The following is a 16,971-nucleotide window of genomic DNA, read 5'->3' as shown; positions in this document are numbered from 1 at the left end:
TTAGTTTCTCTATTTGATCAGCCATGTTTCATGTCATTTCTAATATGGCTGGCCCCATCCTCATAGCAGTACCTCATTTTGTAAGCCTAAATTTTCATCTTATATGCTGTTTTCAAAAAGACATTTTGATTAGTAACAAAGGTTCCCCCCCTCCTTACAAAGCAGTGGTCATAAACAGAAGTGCGGCCCCTCATGGCGTTTTTATTGCGTTTGGGGAAACGCTCATGCCATCAGACTAAGCCCCACCCCCGGGAAATGCAATACAAACATCACGTGTGGTCACACCCAAAAGTTTGAAATACTTTTGTAGTGCAAAGTAATCTGCTTGCAGCCCTTCTGCAGGTGGTTTGTTTAGAACAGCAGGTAGAGGAGGAAAAGAGTAGTTGGTGTCTGCCATCTTTATAATGCAGTATAGCGCCTGAACCATCTTTTTGTAACGACTCTCCACTCTAAGGCCACGTTTACACATTGTGTTTCAATTTCATGGGCGCCGCCAAATTTAAAGTGCCGGCGGCAAAGAAAAGGTTAACACCCACGATCGGTGCAAGCACCGACCGCGGGTGATAGCGATGGGTCTTTGCTGCGATATGCAGCAAAGCCCATCTCTGTATGAAGAAGGCTCAGCCCGTGAGCCTTCTTCTTCATACAACCTTCACAGCTCCATGGCGGATATATCCGTCACGGAGCGTGAAGGGGTTAAAGCCTCTGCGATCAGGACAAACTCCTCTCCACTGGACTTGAATTGCATTTCTAAGTGCATTTCAACCGTAGCAAGTGAACATAGCCTTGCAGTGGATCGCTCTCCACCTTATTTTTTCTCTTTCTTAATCCCTATTGAACATTACATCTTGGTATAACTTCTCTTGGTGTAAAGGACATTGGCACCACAGCTAGCCTCCAAGACTCGGCCAGTCCCTCTGTGTGATGAATCTCCAGAGGTGATAAGGCCATAGTAACAGTCTACCACTGAAAACCTATTGACTCGAGTATAATCCTAGGGTGACTAAATGCATTGGTAACAACTATATTGGTATATAGCTTGCCAGCCCCTGCCCCCCACCCCCGTATATAGCTTGCCAGCCCCTGCCCCCCACCCCCGTATATAGCTTGCCAGCCCCTGCCCCCCCCCCTCAGTATACAGCTTGCCAGCCCCTGCCCCCCCCCCAGTATATAGCTTGCCAGCCCCTGCCCCCCACCCCCGTATATAGCTTGCCAGCCCCTGCCCCCCACCCCCGTATATAGCTTGCCAGCCCCTGCCCCCCACCCCCGTATATAGCTTGCCAGCCCCTGCCCCCCCCCCCTCAGTATACAGCTTGCCAGCCCCTGCCCCCCCCCCAGTATATAGCTTGCCAGCCCCTGCCCCCCACCGCCGTATATAGCTTGCCAGCCCCTGCCCCCCCCCCTCAGTATACAGCTTGCCAGCCCCTGCCCCCCCCCCCCAGTATATAGCTTGCCAGCCCCTGCCCCCCCCCAGTATATAGCTTGCCAGCCCCTGCCCCCCCCCAGTATATAGCTTGCCAGCCCCTGCCCCCCCCCCGTATATAGCTTGCTAGCCCCTGCCCCCCCCCCAGTATATAGCTTGCTAGCCCCTGCCCCCGCCCCAGTATATAGCCTGCCAGCCCCTGCTCCCCCCCCCAGTATATAGCCTGCCAGTATAAGCAGAGTTAGGGTTTTTTCAGCACAAATTTTTTTGCTTGAATACTGTAGACATTGTTTGAATACTAAGACATTGTGATTTGTTATTCCCAGGAATGTTCAGACAGGGCTGCTCCACCTTCAGAGTGATAACTCCAAATATTGATGAGGAAGCGTCTATGATGGAAGATGTGGGGATGCAGGATGTTCATTTTAATGAGGTATGCTTAGATATTTAACATGGGAATTACATATTACTTCTTAGGGTGATGCCGCACGATGCGTTTTTTGGACCATTTTAAAGCGTGTGTTCAGTCCGTTTATAAACACATGCGTTTACCTTGTATTTGGCTGGTTTTAATCTATCTTCATTTCTAGAAGTGTAGGCAGCTTTGAAACAAACAGGTTCAAAACAGCCAAACGCATGCTTATTGCCCAATGGCATATGAATTTTCATGGAAACCAATGCGATCGGTAACCAGCACCTAGTGTGTCGCATCTAAACTAATGTGAACACATCCTCAATGTCAAATTACAGAAAAGTTGGAAGTGTGTCGCCCACCCTTTAAAGCTGTACAAGCTTTGATGATAATTCAACTACACGTGTTCTGATGCTGCATACTATAGAAAAACTAAATTATGGATGAGTGAAGAAGATTTCTATTGTAATGTGGTGATCTATGTCCATTAATATGCAAACAAAAGTTTCAATGGAAGAAGGAAAAAAGTGGAATGGCACTCGCCATGGTCTTGTTCTTTTTTCCTTATTTATACTCACAACAAACTAAGTGAAAAGTCCTCATGGGAGGGAGCAAGGACAGGACATGGTGGTGCGAACAAGTGTGTAGTTTGTTGTGAGTATAAATAAAGAAAAAAGAACAAGTCCTTGGTGAGTGCCATTCCACTTTTTTCCTTCTTCCATTGAAACTATACTAAACTTTGCAAACTGCCAATAAAGTTGTTAGAACATATGGCTTTTGAAGTCCAATCATTGTCAACCTTGTTTTGCCTCCCATCTCCTTCCTTAAATATCATCAGTTATAAACTGGTAAAACATAGAAGTGCTAATGTGGGTAGTGAAGAGAGGTGTTATTTGGGTGGAAAAGCGTGCTCTGTTTCTCCTGGAACATGATATTTAAGGGTGATAAATATTTTTGCATGACATGAGTATTTTTTATCCGCACCTTGTACTGTACAGACAGATTTTTGCAGGGTATGCACATAACCTTTAATCATAAGAAACATAAATTTATAAATGTTTAACACAATTCATAGGTCATCCAGATATTAAGTATTTGATTAGAAACATGGAAGGACAATAAACCAAATGACTAATTTACAATTGCAACACTGGCTCACCGTCAGCTAAACATTTCCGGGAACACCTCTCCGTCTTGTCCAAACAATTTCCATGTTATTGTTTGTAGTTTATCTGGAACTATATATAGATGTTTTTTTTATTATTCTTCAAAAACACCTTTGTTTTCCTTATTGGTGGAGGTCCTTCAGCACAGACCGCAAGAAGTCCCTACCATAGGGACAACAGTGAAAGTGTCTAAACTCTCAATTTATGTGTAAATTTATATTTGAAAATGCCAGAATTAGTCAATTTCATTAGTAATTGGTACCATTGGTGTTAAACTGTATGACTTGGGGCAAAATTTTTGGATATCATTCCGCACGCTTTTCACAATAGTTGAAAGGAATTCAGGCCCATTCCTCCTGACAGAACTATTATAACTGGGCCATGTTTGTAAGCCACCTTGCTCTCACCTGCCCTTTCAGCTTTGCCCATACATTTTCAATAGGATTGAGATCAGGGCTTTGTGATGGCCACTCCAAAACATTGACTTTGTTATCCTTTGTTAGCCACTTTGAAGCAGTTTGGCGCTATGCTTTGGGTCATTGTCCATTGGGAAGATCCATTTCTGCTTTAACTTCTTGGCTGTTGTCTTGTTGTGCCTCCAGTATTGCCACATATTGTTCTTTCCTCATGATGCCACCTATTTTGTGAAGTGCATGAGTCCCTCCTGCAGCAAAACAACCACACAACATGCTGCCATCTGTGTGTTTCCCATTTAAGATGGTATTCTCAGGTTTGCAAGGTTCTCCCTTTTTTTTTCTCCACATGTAACGATTGGTCATTATGACCAAACGGTTCAATTTTAGTTTTGTCAGATGACCGGATATGTCTGCAAAAGTTTAAGGAAATCTACAATCCAATCCTCCCACCGCCCCCCCCCCCCCCCTTGAGACAGTACAACAGCCTGTAAAGCCAGAGGGTCTTGGCTAACCCCACAGGTTAATTAGCATAATGCATTGATTTCAGAAGGAAGGAGGTCATGAATAACACACATACAAAGATTACCTCAGTAACAGTCCTTTGTTTTTGTTCTTGGGTCGATTTGCACATTTTGGACCAAAGCAAGTTAGTCTCTGGGAAACAGATCCCGTTCCTTCCTGAGTGGTATTATGGCTGGACTTGTTTGTACTTGCGTATAATTGTTTGGGTACAATTTCCAGATTCATGAAGGTGCCTGTACAAAGATGAACCAGGCTTGTGCACGTCAACAATTCTTTTCCCAATATCTGGCTGATTTCTTTTGTCTTCACCATGATTTTACAGTTTCGTACGGGTAGCATATAAACACATTCATTTCAATGGATAATACGGCCATTCGTTTACATAGCCGTATTGTCCACCGTGCCGTGAGCAAGACTTAGAAGAAATATAGGGCATGTCCTATTTTCTCCAGTGTTTACATTCTGTATGCCCTATAGGAGTCTATGGGAATGTGCTGTATAAGGATGTGTAGAGTATGCTGGTGTATATACACTCACCGGCCACTTTATTATGTACACCATGCTAGTAACGGGTTGGACCCCTTTTAGCCTTCAGAACTGCCTCAATTCTTCGTGGCATAGATTCAACAAGGTGCTGGAAGCATTCCTCAGAGATTTTGGTCCATATTGACATGATGGCATCACACAGTTGCCGCAGATTTGTCGGCTGCACATCCATGATGCGAATCTCCCGTTCCACCACATCCCAAAGATGCTCTATTGGATTGAGATCTGGTGACTGTGGAGGCCATTTGAGTACAGAGAACTCATTGTCATGTTCAAGAAACCAGTCTGAGATGATTCCAGCTTCATGATATGGCGCATTATCCTGCTGAAAGTAGCCATCAGATGTTGGGTACATTGTGGTCATAAAGGGATGGACATGGTCAGCAACCATACTCCGGTAGGCTGTAGCGTTGCAACGATGCTCAATTGGTACCAAGGGGCCCAAAGAGTGGCAAGAAAATATTCCCCACACCATGACACCACCACCAGCCTAAACCGTTGATACAAGGCAGCAGCAGAAATCGAGACTCGTCAGACCAGGCAATGTTTTTCCAATCTTCTACTGACCAATTTCGATGAGCTTGTGCAAATTGTAGCCTCAGTTTCCTGTTCTTAGCTGAGAGGAGTGGCACCCGGTGTGGTCTTCTGCTGCTGTAGCCCATCTGCCTCAAAGTTCGACGTACTGTGCGTTCAGAGATGTTCTTCTGCCTACCTTGGTTGTAACGGGTGGCGATTTGAGTCACCTTTCTATCAGCTCGAACCAGTCTGCCCATTCTCCTCTGACTTCTGGCATCAACAAGGCATTTCCGCCCACAGAACTTCCGCTCACTGGATGTTTTTTCTTTTTCGGACCATTCTCTGTAAACCCTAGAGATGGTTGTGCGTGAAAATCCCAGTAGATCAGCAGTTTCTGAAATACTCAGACCAGCCCTTCTGGCACCAATAACCATGCCACATTCAAAGGCACTCAAGTCCCCTTTCTTCCCCATACTGATGCTCGGTTTGAACTGCAGGATATTGTCTTGACCATGTCTACATGCCTAAATGCACTGAGTTGCCGCCATGTGATTGGCTGATTAGAAATTAAGTGTTAACGAGCAGTTGGACAGGTGTACCTAATAAAGTGGCCGGTGAGTGTACATTTAGTATCCCGGGGGACCAGAACCAATGGGAGGTACATTCTGGCGGCCAGCCATCAGTTTCCAGCCCACCATATTTTTTACGGATACGGTCCGGATACATCGACGTCACATATATACGGATTCATGCAGAGCTGGTGAAATCTTACTTGGTGTGTAAGGGGCCTAACTTGGATCATGTTAGTAAACCTGTTGAAAGCTTCCAAAAACATATCATCGTCTGATTGGTCTCAACTTGTTTGAAGTCATAGTAATCTTAGATTATGTAATCTTTTAACTTTGAAAAAAGTAGTAATATCTTAAACAATTCTCTGATTATTCTGGCATTTGGCAAATGTAAACAATCTTGGTAATACTAATTGACCTAAAATGGAAAAGGCTTATTCTGATTTCCTGTCAGATAGTGAGAAATTCATGTAGAGGCAGTCCCCGGGTTACATACAAGATAGGGTCTGGAGGTTTGTTCTTAAGTTGAATTTGTATGCAAGTCGAAACTGTATATTTTACAATTGAAGTTGTAGACAAATTTTTTTCTTTTGCCCCAGTGACAATAGGAGTTTCAAATTTTTGCTGCAATTGGACCAAGAATTATCAATTAAGCTTCATTACAGACACTTTACAGCTGATCATTGCAGTCTGTGACCTCTGGTGAAGCTCTCTGGATGCTTTACTATAGTCCCAGTGGGCAGAGGGGTCCGTCTGTAACTATGGGTTGTCTGTAAGTCGGGTGTCCTTAAGTAGGGGACCGCCTGTATATGTATACATACCTCCCAACATTTGTGAAAGGGAAAGAGGGACAAAATGGCGGCGATCCCCCTAAGCCACACCCCCAAGCACTCCAAGCGCCCCAAATTTTAGCCATATTATAATAATAAAAATCTCAATTAAAAAAAAATTATCCTCTATGGGATTTGAACCTAGAACCTGCAGTGTCCATGTACAATGTCACACTGCCCCAACCAACTGAGCTATAACCTCTGTGATTATCAAGGTTTAGAATTTTGGCAACTAAGAACTATGACTACTGTTACACTGTGACACAGATTTAATGCCTTGGTATATAGAGAGGGATCTTCTCAGAGATTATTGTAATTATTGAGACTATTATTATTATTATTATGGAGATTATTATTCTTATTAATGAGATGATTATTACTATTATTAATAATCGTCTCCATAATAATAAAAATAATAAAATTTATAATAATAATAATAATAATAATAGTCTCAATAATTACAATAATAACCTCTGAGAAGATCCCCTCTCTATATATCAGTGCATTAAGTCTGTGTCACAATGTACCAGTTAGTTAAGGCTCCTGTCTATGGTGCAGAGGGTCCCATGTTCGAATCTCAGCCTGGGCAAAACTTTATGTAATTTAATTAAATAAAGAGCTTGTGTCTGGGGAAGACCTGGAGACCATATATGGACAGATGCTGATCTGAAGCTGATGGCGTGGTCCCTGCTCTCCACTAAGCCGACACTTCGACGTCACATATATACGGATTCATGCAGAGCTGGTGAAATCTTACTTGGTGTGTAAGGGGCCTAACTTGGATCATGTTAGTAAACCTGTTGAAAGCTTCCAAAAACATATCATCGTCTGATTGGTCTCAACTTGTTTGAAGTCATAGTAATCTTAGATTATGTAATCTTTTAACTTTGAAAAAAGTAGTAATATCTTAAACAATTCTCTGATTATTCTGGCATTTGGCAAATGTAAACAATCTTGGTAATACTAATTGACCTAAAATGGAAAAGGCTTATTCTGATTTCCTGTCAGATAGTGAGAAATTCATGTAGAGGCAGTCCCCGGGTTACATACAAGATAGGGTCTGGAGGTTTGTTCTTAAGTTGAATTTGTATGCAAGTCGAAACTGTATATTTTACAATTGAAGTTGTAGACAAATTTTTTTCTTTTGCCCCAGTGACAATAGGAGTTTCAAATTTTTGCTGCAATTGGACCAAGAATTATCAATTAAGCTTCATTACAGACACTTTACAGCTGATCATTGCAGTCTGTGACCTCTGGTGAAGCTCTCTGGATGCTTTACTATAGTCCCAGTGGGCAGAGGGGTCCGTCTGTAACTATGGGTTGTCTGTAAGTCGGGTGTCCTTAAGTAGGGGACCGCCTGTATATGTATACATACCTCCCAACATTTGTGAAAGGGAAAGAGGGACAAAATGGCGGCGATCCCCCTAAGCCACACCCCCAAGCACTCCAAGCGCCCCAAATTTTAGCCATATTATAATAATAAAAATCTCAATTAAAAAAAAATTATCCTCTATGGGATTTGAACCTAGAACCTGCAGTGTCCATGTACAATGTCACACTGCCCCAACCAACTGAGCTATAACCTCTGTGATTATCAAGGTTTAGAATTTTGGCAACTAAGAACTATGACTACTGTTACACTGTGACACAGATTTAATGCCTTGGTATATAGAGAGGGATCTTCTCAGAGATTATTGTAATTATTGAGACTATTATTATTATTATTATGGAGATTATTATTCTTATTAATGAGATGATTATTACTATTATTAATAATCGTCTCCATAATAATAAAAATAATAAAATTTATAATAATAATAATAATAATAGTCTCAATAATTACAATAATAACCTCTGAGAAGATCCCCTCTCTATATATCAGTGCATTAAGTCTGTGTCACAATGTACCAGTTAGTTAAGGCTCCTGTCTATGGTGCAGAGGGTCCCATGTTCGAATCTCAGCCTGGGCAAAACTTTATGTAATTTAATTAAATAAAGAGCTTGTGTCTGGGGAAGACCTGGAGACCATATATGGACAGATGCTGATCTGAAGCTGATGGCGTGGTCCCTGCTCTCCACTAAGCCGACACTTCGACGTCACATATATACGGATTCATGCAGAGCTGGTGAAATCTTACTTGGTGTGTAAGGGGCCTAACTTGGATCATGTTAGTAAACCTGTTGAAAGCTTCCAAAAACATATCATCGTCTGATTGGTCTCAACTTGTTTGAAGTCATAGTAATCTTAGATTATGTAATCTTTTAACTTTGAAAAAAGTAGTAATATCTTAAACAATTCTCTGATTATTCTGGCATTTGGCAAATGTAAACAATCTTGGTAATACTAATTGACCTAAAATGGAAAAGGCTTATTCTGATTTCCTGTCAGATAGTGAGAAATTCATGTAGAGGCAGTCCCCGGGTTACATACAAGATAGGGTCTGGAGGTTTGTTCTTAAGTTGAATTTGTATGCAAGTCGAAACTGTATATTTTACAATTGAAGTTGTAGACAAATTTTTTTCTTTTGCCCCAGTGACAATAGGAGTTTCAAATTTTTGCTGCAATTGGACCAAGAATTATCAATTAAGCTTCATTACAGACACTTTACAGCTGATCATTGCAGTCTGTGACCTCTGGTGAAGCTCTCTGGATGCTTTACTATAGTCCCAGTGGGCAGAGGGGTCCGTCTGTAACTATGGGTTGTCTGTAAGTCGGGTGTCCTTAAGTAGGGGACCGCCTGTATATGTATACATACCTCCCAACATTTGTGAAAGGGAAAGAGGGACAAAATGGCGGCGATCCCCCTAAGCCACACCCCCAAGCACTCCAAGCGCCCCAAATTTTAGCCATATTATAATAATAAAAATCTCAATTAAAAAAAAATTATCCTCTATGGGATTTGAACCTAGAACCTGCAGTGTCCATGTACAATGTCACACTGCCCCAACCAACTGAGCTATAACCTCTGTGATTATCAAGGTTTAGAATTTTGGCAACTAAGAACTATGACTACTGTTACACTGTGACACAGATTTAATGCCTTGGTATATAGAGAGGGATCTTCTCAGAGATTATTGTAATTATTGAGACTATTATTATTATTATTATGGAGATTATTATTCTTATTAATGAGATGATTATTACTATTATTAATAATCGTCTCCATAATAATAAAAATAATAAAATTTATAATAATAATAATAATAGTCTCAATAATTACAATAATAACCTCTGAGAAGATCCCCTCTCTATATATCAGTGCATTAAGTCTGTGTCACAATGTACCAGTTAGTTAAGGCTCCTGTCTATGGTGCAGAGGGTCCCATGTTCGAATCTCAGCCTGGGCAAAACTTTATGTAATTTAATTAAATAAAGAGCTTGTGTCTGGGGAAGACCTGGAGACCATATATGGACAGATGCTGATCTGAAGCTGATGGCGTGGTCCCTGCTCTCCACTAAGCCGACACTTCTCTGAAAAGAATTCCCTGCCGGATGTCTGCTCTGGGGAACCCTAGGAGATGCAGTGACCATATATGGATAGAGGTCTGAACCTGATGACGTGGTCCCTGCTCTCCGCTAAGCCGACACTTCTCTGAAAAGGATTCCCTGCCCGATGTCTGCTCTGGGGAACCCTAGGAGATGCAGTGACCATATATGGATAGAGATCTGAACCTGATGACGTGGTCCCTGCTCTCCACTAAGCCGACACATCTCTGAAAAGGATTCCCTGCCCGATGTCTGCTCTGGGGAACCCTAGGAGATGCAGTGACCGTATATGGATAGAGATCTGAACCTGATGACGTGGTCCCTGCTCTCCACTAAGCCGACACATCTCTGAAAAGGATTCCCTGCCCGATGTCTGCTCTGGGGAACCCTAGGAGATGCAGTGACCGTATATGGATAGAGATCTGAACCTGATGACGTGGTCCCTGCTCTCCACTAAGCCGACACATCTCTGAAAAGGATTCCCTGCCGGATGTCTGCTCTGGGGAACCCTAGGAGATGCAGTGACCATATATGGATAGAGATCTGAACCTGATGACGTGGTCCCTGCTCTCCGCTAAGCCGGCACTTCTCTGAAAAGGATTCCCTGCCCGATGTCTGTAGAAGCCATTCTGTACTATCAGTTCAGGCTTTCAAAGTATTTACTATGCGGACACAGCGCCGGGACACAGCGGGACCTGGGGGGAAAATCCGTGACAATCTCATAGCTGCCCGTGACGCGGGGCAGAGGTAAGAAAAACGGGACTTTCCCGGCAAAATCGAGACGGTTGGGAGCTATGTGTATAGAAAGGCATTTTACTTCCATGGCTCAGTCCTACATGGCCCTCTATAAGAGCTGTTTCACACAGTGTGAACATGCTGATCACAAACCATGCAGAGTCGTATGCATCTTATTGAACTATGATGCAAGGAATCCCTTCTTCCCCTCTGAACAGCAGTTCCAACACTAATTGATTACACTACAGTTAAGCAGGCAAGATACATTGATATGATGCTGGGGACAGGGTTCTTTGCTGTGTAGTCACAGAGAACAGAGCTGTGTTGTGGCCCTTTAGTGTGTAGTTGAGGCAGCAGAGACTCCTCTTTGATAACCATATTATGATGAGGAATGTTTTGTATTTGTTCTTGTCTTGCAGGATGTTCTAATGGAGCTTCTGGAGCAATGTGCTGATGGGTTGTGGAAAGCAGAGCGTTATGAATTAATCGCAGACATTTATAAACTCATTATTCCCATCTATGAGAAGCGCAGAGATTTTGAGGTACTGCTTATCAACTATAATGAGTGAAATATCAGTTTTGGGAAGTATGAAGAACTAAAAAATGGCACATAGTTTATGTATGCTCTTGCTTATCATAGGTGGAGCTACACTTTGATCATGCACAAGGAAGGCATGTGTCCTGCACTGCCCTCCCAGCCCCTGTTTATTCTGTAAAACATTAGGGGATCTCAGAATAAAGGTTTATTTTCTCCAATAAAAGTTAGATACTTGGCTGACCCTTTGTATGAAAGAAACCCTGTCTTATCAACATAATGGCTAAATAATTAGCTGTATTCATTACTTAATATCCCTTTATGTAATGTGCACATGATGTTAATATGTAATTGAGAAGATACAGTGTTACAGACAGGATTTCCATGTTGTTTTTTTTATATATGATGGCAATACAATAACTATCAGTACTTGCATACTTACCAAAGCAGCTTACATATTTATGTATTGTTTTTTTGTGTATGGATTTTATAGAGACTGGCTCATTTGTATGACACACTACATCGTGCCTACAGCAAGGTCACCGAAGTGATGCACACAGGCAAGAGGCTTCTGGGAACCTATTTTAGAGTGGCATTCTTTGGACAAGTAAGATCTTTTTGAAGTTGCATTTTTTTTTTGTAATCTTTGCTTATTAAGAAAATCTCCACCCATACTCCTTCCAATTATATATACATTGGAGCCATTTCTTGAACATTTTAATTGACGATTATGTAATTAAAAGGGGCTGGCCACTTTCTCATGTTTTTGTAATGTGTGTATAAGTGTGGGGGCTTTCTTGATATGTAAATGTCTTTTAACTCATCAGCCAGACATTCCTGTCCATAAAATTGCCGCAAGTGGAGGGTCATGTTATCTCTATTTGTCCATGAGCATTTACTCTGCCTGGACTTTCATCTTATATTCATGAATGCGATCATAAGATCCTGGCAGGGCAATTGTTCATGGGCAGATGAGGATCATGTGATCTCTGTATGCAGTCATTTTATGGTCAGGAATATCTGGCTGATGAGGTAAAAGACAGGAGGCTTCACTTCACATATCAAGAAAGCAGTGCAGACATTTTAATCGATGAACATTGGTAAATTACCTAATATCTTACCCACCCATACTTGTACACGTTACAAAAAACATAAGGTAAAGTGTCCAATCCCAAAAAATTGTAGTGCTCAACTATATATTTTTATTTGGTCTGGATTGATTTTTCTGCCCAGGATAAAAATAAAAAAGAGCAGTCTATTCCATTTAAGGCTGTGATGTAATGAATTATGTCACAATTTAAGAATAAAGCTGTAGGGTACACTCTACCATGAACTTTTGGGGCTTAAAGAGATGTGAGGACCATTGCAACGTCAGTGATTCCAACAAGGAAGGAAAATTGTGTGGAGTTCTTCTTTTGATAATAAAAGTATCTACAATTGGACTAGTAAACATCTACTTTTTTATGTTTCTTTTATAATATTTGTCTCTCTCAAGGCAGCGGTAAGTTATTACAGGCTTGGTTGACAAGTTTGCAGAAGGTCTAATTTCTGTTTCTGTGTGGTTTGCCCTGGACTGCGTTTCGTGCCACAGTAAGGTTGCAACATGTCCACTTGTCATCTGCACAGCTGGAAGGCACACTTGTATCTGTTATTAATGCATGCCTGGTAGATTTATATGGCTGCTTTGTGTCACTTGTTTGATGTTATCCAGCCACACAGAAAGTTCTGTGTATCAGACTGCTCACGGCTTCATCCATGGAAGCTTTTCATCCCAACTGTTTGTGAAACTGTTTTGGGGGAAGATTTGTGCTCCACTGCCGAAAGCAATGCAATTTTCATTTTATTCTGTTTATTCCCCTCTCACACTTTTATAGCAATACCAGTTTACAGACACTGAAACAGATGTGGAGGTAAATTCAGAGTTGTGTCTGCATAGGCAACACAGTGGTAATATCCAGCCTTAAAGGTTTTGGTTTGGTGTGGTTTTTAGCTCAGCATTTCATCCTCCTCCACCACATTGTTCTGTTTGTCTCCTTCCATTGTAGGGAGTTTCTTTTCCTTTGTTTTCAGGTCCAGTTAATCCTTTACACTAGTTTTAGATTATTGAGATATAACATATTGAATAGACCATGTAGTAGACAAAGGCCTAGGTTATGGAGAAAAGTAGATGCATGGCTGTAATATTCACAAATCTAACCAAATCTGTCCAATTGGATTCGATCCGACATATAAGATTGAAGTTGGTGCTGGACACCGTAAAATTACAGGGAAACTTGTGCAAAAGGGCCCTTCTTTGAGAAAACCACTCCGTTTCCAGATCAGATTTTAATCGCCACCAAGTTTTATCTGTACTGGCAGTTTAGACAAACCCTACTACAACTTTTACATCAGTTCCTGATTACTTACATGGCAAAGGATCAAAATGAAGAGCCATTTATTTTTTTGGATTTATTCAAAGATATCTCCAAGATACCTCTTTATATATGTGATATAAATGTGGTGGATACTCTTTTCATAGTATCTTGGAAACTATAAGCTTCTATCTTATCCGAGTACATGTTGGACTTGGGGTTATGCTCAAGAGCCAGTCTGAATCTGCAGAGATGTAGTCTGTGGAAGAGAGGAGGGGGAGTACAGCAGCCTGAACCGTTAATGAAAAATTAACACTCTTTACTTTTTTTTAGACTGAAGTAAAAACATGACATTGAAAATCAACCTCTTTCTTATCAGAGTGTTAATGCGCCCAGTGCTCTGGTTGAGGCTTTTAAAGAAATAGATGCAAGGGATTAACTCTAGGATCGGTGGTTATGAAATGTTCATCGCTGTTTCCCATTTCTGTTAATTCACTTATTTGATACTACATTTTCTCATTTTACGCCATGATCATGTGATCTTCATCACATGGTGAATACATTTCACTTTTTTCTTTTTTTGTTGTTGTTGTTTTGTTTTTTTTTTAATACACATTGGTTATCAGTTTATTACATGTTGGCAGCCAAACATGCATGGATAACATATGTTTCTGTCTCAGGGATTTTTTGAAGAAGAAGATGGGAAGGAATACATCTACAAAGAACCGAAGCTCACTCCACTTTCGGAAATCTCCCAACGACTGCTGAAGTTGTACTCTGACAAATTTGGTGCTGAAAATGTGAAAATGATACAAGATTCTGGGAAGGTAGAAAGCATTTTTTGTAGGCGTTTTAATAAAGCTTTGTACTATATATTAGGGCGGTATGAAACTGCTAACTCTTTCCATCAAGTCTCTTAGGTTAAATGTAACCCCTTAAAGACCAGGCCCTTTTTATTTTTTGCATTTTTCATTTTTCACTCCCCACCTTCAAGAATTCATAACCTTTTGTTTATTTTGTAAAGAGCTGTATTGAGGGTTTGTTTTCTGAGTAACAAATTGCACTTCGTAGTGACATTATTTAATATTCCATGCCATGTACTGGGAAAAAAATTCCTAATGCAGTGAGATTGGTGAAAAAATGCATTTGCCCCGTTTTCTTGTGGGCTTGGATTTTACGGCTTTCACAGTGCACCCCCAAATGACATGTCTACTTTGTTCTTTCGGTCAGTACGATCACAGAGATATCAAATTTATATAGGTTTTATAATGTTTTCATACATTTACAAAAGTTAAAACCTCTTGTACAAAAAAAAAATTCTTCATTCTGCCATCTTCTGGCGCTAATAACTTTCTCATACTTCAGTGTACAGAGCTATGTGTCATTTTTTGCATCTTTTGATTACATTTTCAATGCTACTATTTTTAGGACTGTACAACAACCTTTTGATCACTTTTTATAGAATTTTTTTTTTATATTTTGCAAAATGCCAAAGAAGTGACACTTTTGGGCACTTTTTTCCGTTACAGGCTTAAAGGCCGGGAATAACCATTATTATATATTGATAGATCAGACAGTTTAGGACGTGACTGTACCTAACATGTTTATGATTTTTACTGTTTATATTGGTTCTAGCGAAAGGGGGGTGATTTGAATTTCTAGGGGGTTTTTAATTTCTTTCTTTGTAAAAAAAAAAATTTTAAACTATTTTTCAGACTCCCTAGGGAACTTTAACTCCAGTTTGTCTGATTGATCCTAGCATATTCTGCTGTACTACAGTGTGGCAGTATATGGGGATTTTACATTTTCAGGTATTACAATGTGCAAGTCTTTTTGTTACTCTAGGGAGGCTGTCATAGCAACGGATCACCGCTCCCTGAAGACTTCACTGGGTGCGATGATCCGTGCCAAGATGGTGGTGCCCATGCACCAACTGCTCTTCAATACCGGTGGCGATCGATGGGTTAACACCTGCAATATGCAACAATGACTTACCGGCTAAGGATAGGGCTCAGCCTGTGAGCACTCTACAATCACCCGCAGCCGACACGTACCATAACATCATATTGTTATATTAAGTATAATATTGTTTTCCTCTGTTCCTATGACTTCATCTCCATGCACGTGACAATTGTGAATGTTCATGCATAGGTTAACTTAATAGAAATTCTAACTGCTCAGGTAGGTCAGGAATAAACTAGAAACTGGGAATAGTGGAAAAAGTGCTTAATGCACCAACTAGACTAGTAAAATGTCAGATGCCGCAAAGGTTATAAAGCACATCCTATAGTCTGGATAGAGGAATACACATATGTGTAATACTCAAGGAGCTGCAGAATAGAGAAGAGTCATTTTGTTTCAGTTTGTGACTATTGATAGACAAGAATTCCATATAAAAGGTCTTGCTTATCGTGTTGAAAACCTCCATGTTTGTTTTCTAGGTGAACCCCAAGGATCTGGACTCTAAATATGCTTACATCCAGGTTACACATGTCACGCCTTACTTCGAAGACAAAGAACTGCAGGAGAGAAAAACTGAATTTGAGAAAACTCACAATATTCGTCGTTTTGTGTTTGAGATGCCATTTACCCTATCTGGAAAAAGACAGGGAGGGGTGGAAGAGCAGTGGAAGCGGCGTACCATCCTTACTGGTAAATATTACACAGAGTACACATTCACAGCTTTTAGATCATACAGTATGAAGACATATTACAGAGCTTGTATAATTATTACTGTGTTTCTAAAAGCCAGGATAACCATATAATGCCACATCCCCCGAGTCCCCACATATTAATAGCATTTTTGCTACCATTCATAGGGTTCCCCATGCCTCTTATGCCAGTGAATTAAAAAGATAAAAATGTAATACCCTGGCGATCTGCTCTCAGCACCTTGGAGCAGCAGTTGGGAGGACGAGACTACATTGTGTCTACCTCCAAGCTGCTCACAGGAAACGGGGTGAATGGGGAGCAGAGAACTGCCATGGAGAGCAGCCAAAATCCAGCACTGTTCCAGTGCTTATTCACTATAGAAAACTTGATATAGTTGTCCCCTCATTTGTTCATTTTCGTGGAGCTTATTCAAAACTCACGTTGCGTCTTTCTCTTCAGCTTTGCATTGCTTCCCTTATGTCAAGAAACGGATCCCTGTAATGTATCAACAACACACAGATCTCAATCCAATAGAGGTTGCCATTGATGAGATGAGTAAGAAAGTTGCTGAACTCCGTCAGCTCTGCTCTTCCACAGATGTGGACATGATCAAGCTACAGTTAAAACTACAGGGTAGTGTAAGTGTACAGGTGAGTTGTGTATTATATTTTAGGTGGTCATGGAACAAATCATAATACATGTTTTCCCATCTGAGCATACTTGGTATAATTGACCCCTTTAATTGGATATTTGCATTTTTTTTTAAATGTATTCATATTAATTTTAGACTTCGCACAGCCACTGTTATACT

At 40.8% G+C, this 16,971-nt stretch overlaps 1 protein-coding gene across 19 annotated transcripts in view; it reads left to right on the top strand.

The window, feature by feature from the left end:
• The window catches only part of DOCK9 (dedicator of cytokinesis 9), a 164,046-nt gene that overhangs the window by 139,324 nt on the left and 7,751 nt on the right, over positions 1 to 16,971 (top strand). For 11 of the 19 annotated variants that reach the window (XM_072135485.1, XM_072135479.1, XM_072135470.1 and 8 more), the window contains exons 45-51: positions 1,750 to 1,856; positions 11,042 to 11,164; positions 11,651 to 11,764; positions 13,032 to 13,067; positions 14,189 to 14,335; positions 15,950 to 16,160; positions 16,620 to 16,810. In XM_072135485.1, the coding sequence (XP_071991586.1) occupies positions 1,750 to 1,856; positions 11,042 to 11,164; positions 11,651 to 11,764; positions 13,032 to 13,067; positions 14,189 to 14,335; positions 15,950 to 16,160; positions 16,620 to 16,810 (929 nt within the window). The other 8 variants (XM_072135486.1, XM_072135481.1, XM_072135475.1 and 5 more) reach the window with 2 other exon arrangements.

The sequence above is a fragment of the Engystomops pustulosus genome, chromosome 2 (assembly GCF_040894005.1).
Source record: "Engystomops pustulosus chromosome 2, aEngPut4.maternal, whole genome shotgun sequence".
NCBI lineage: Eukaryota > Metazoa > Chordata > Amphibia > Anura > Leptodactylidae > Engystomops > Engystomops pustulosus.
The sequence above is the reverse complement of the archived record's forward strand: the minus strand, read 5'-3'. Positions and strand labels throughout refer to the sequence as shown.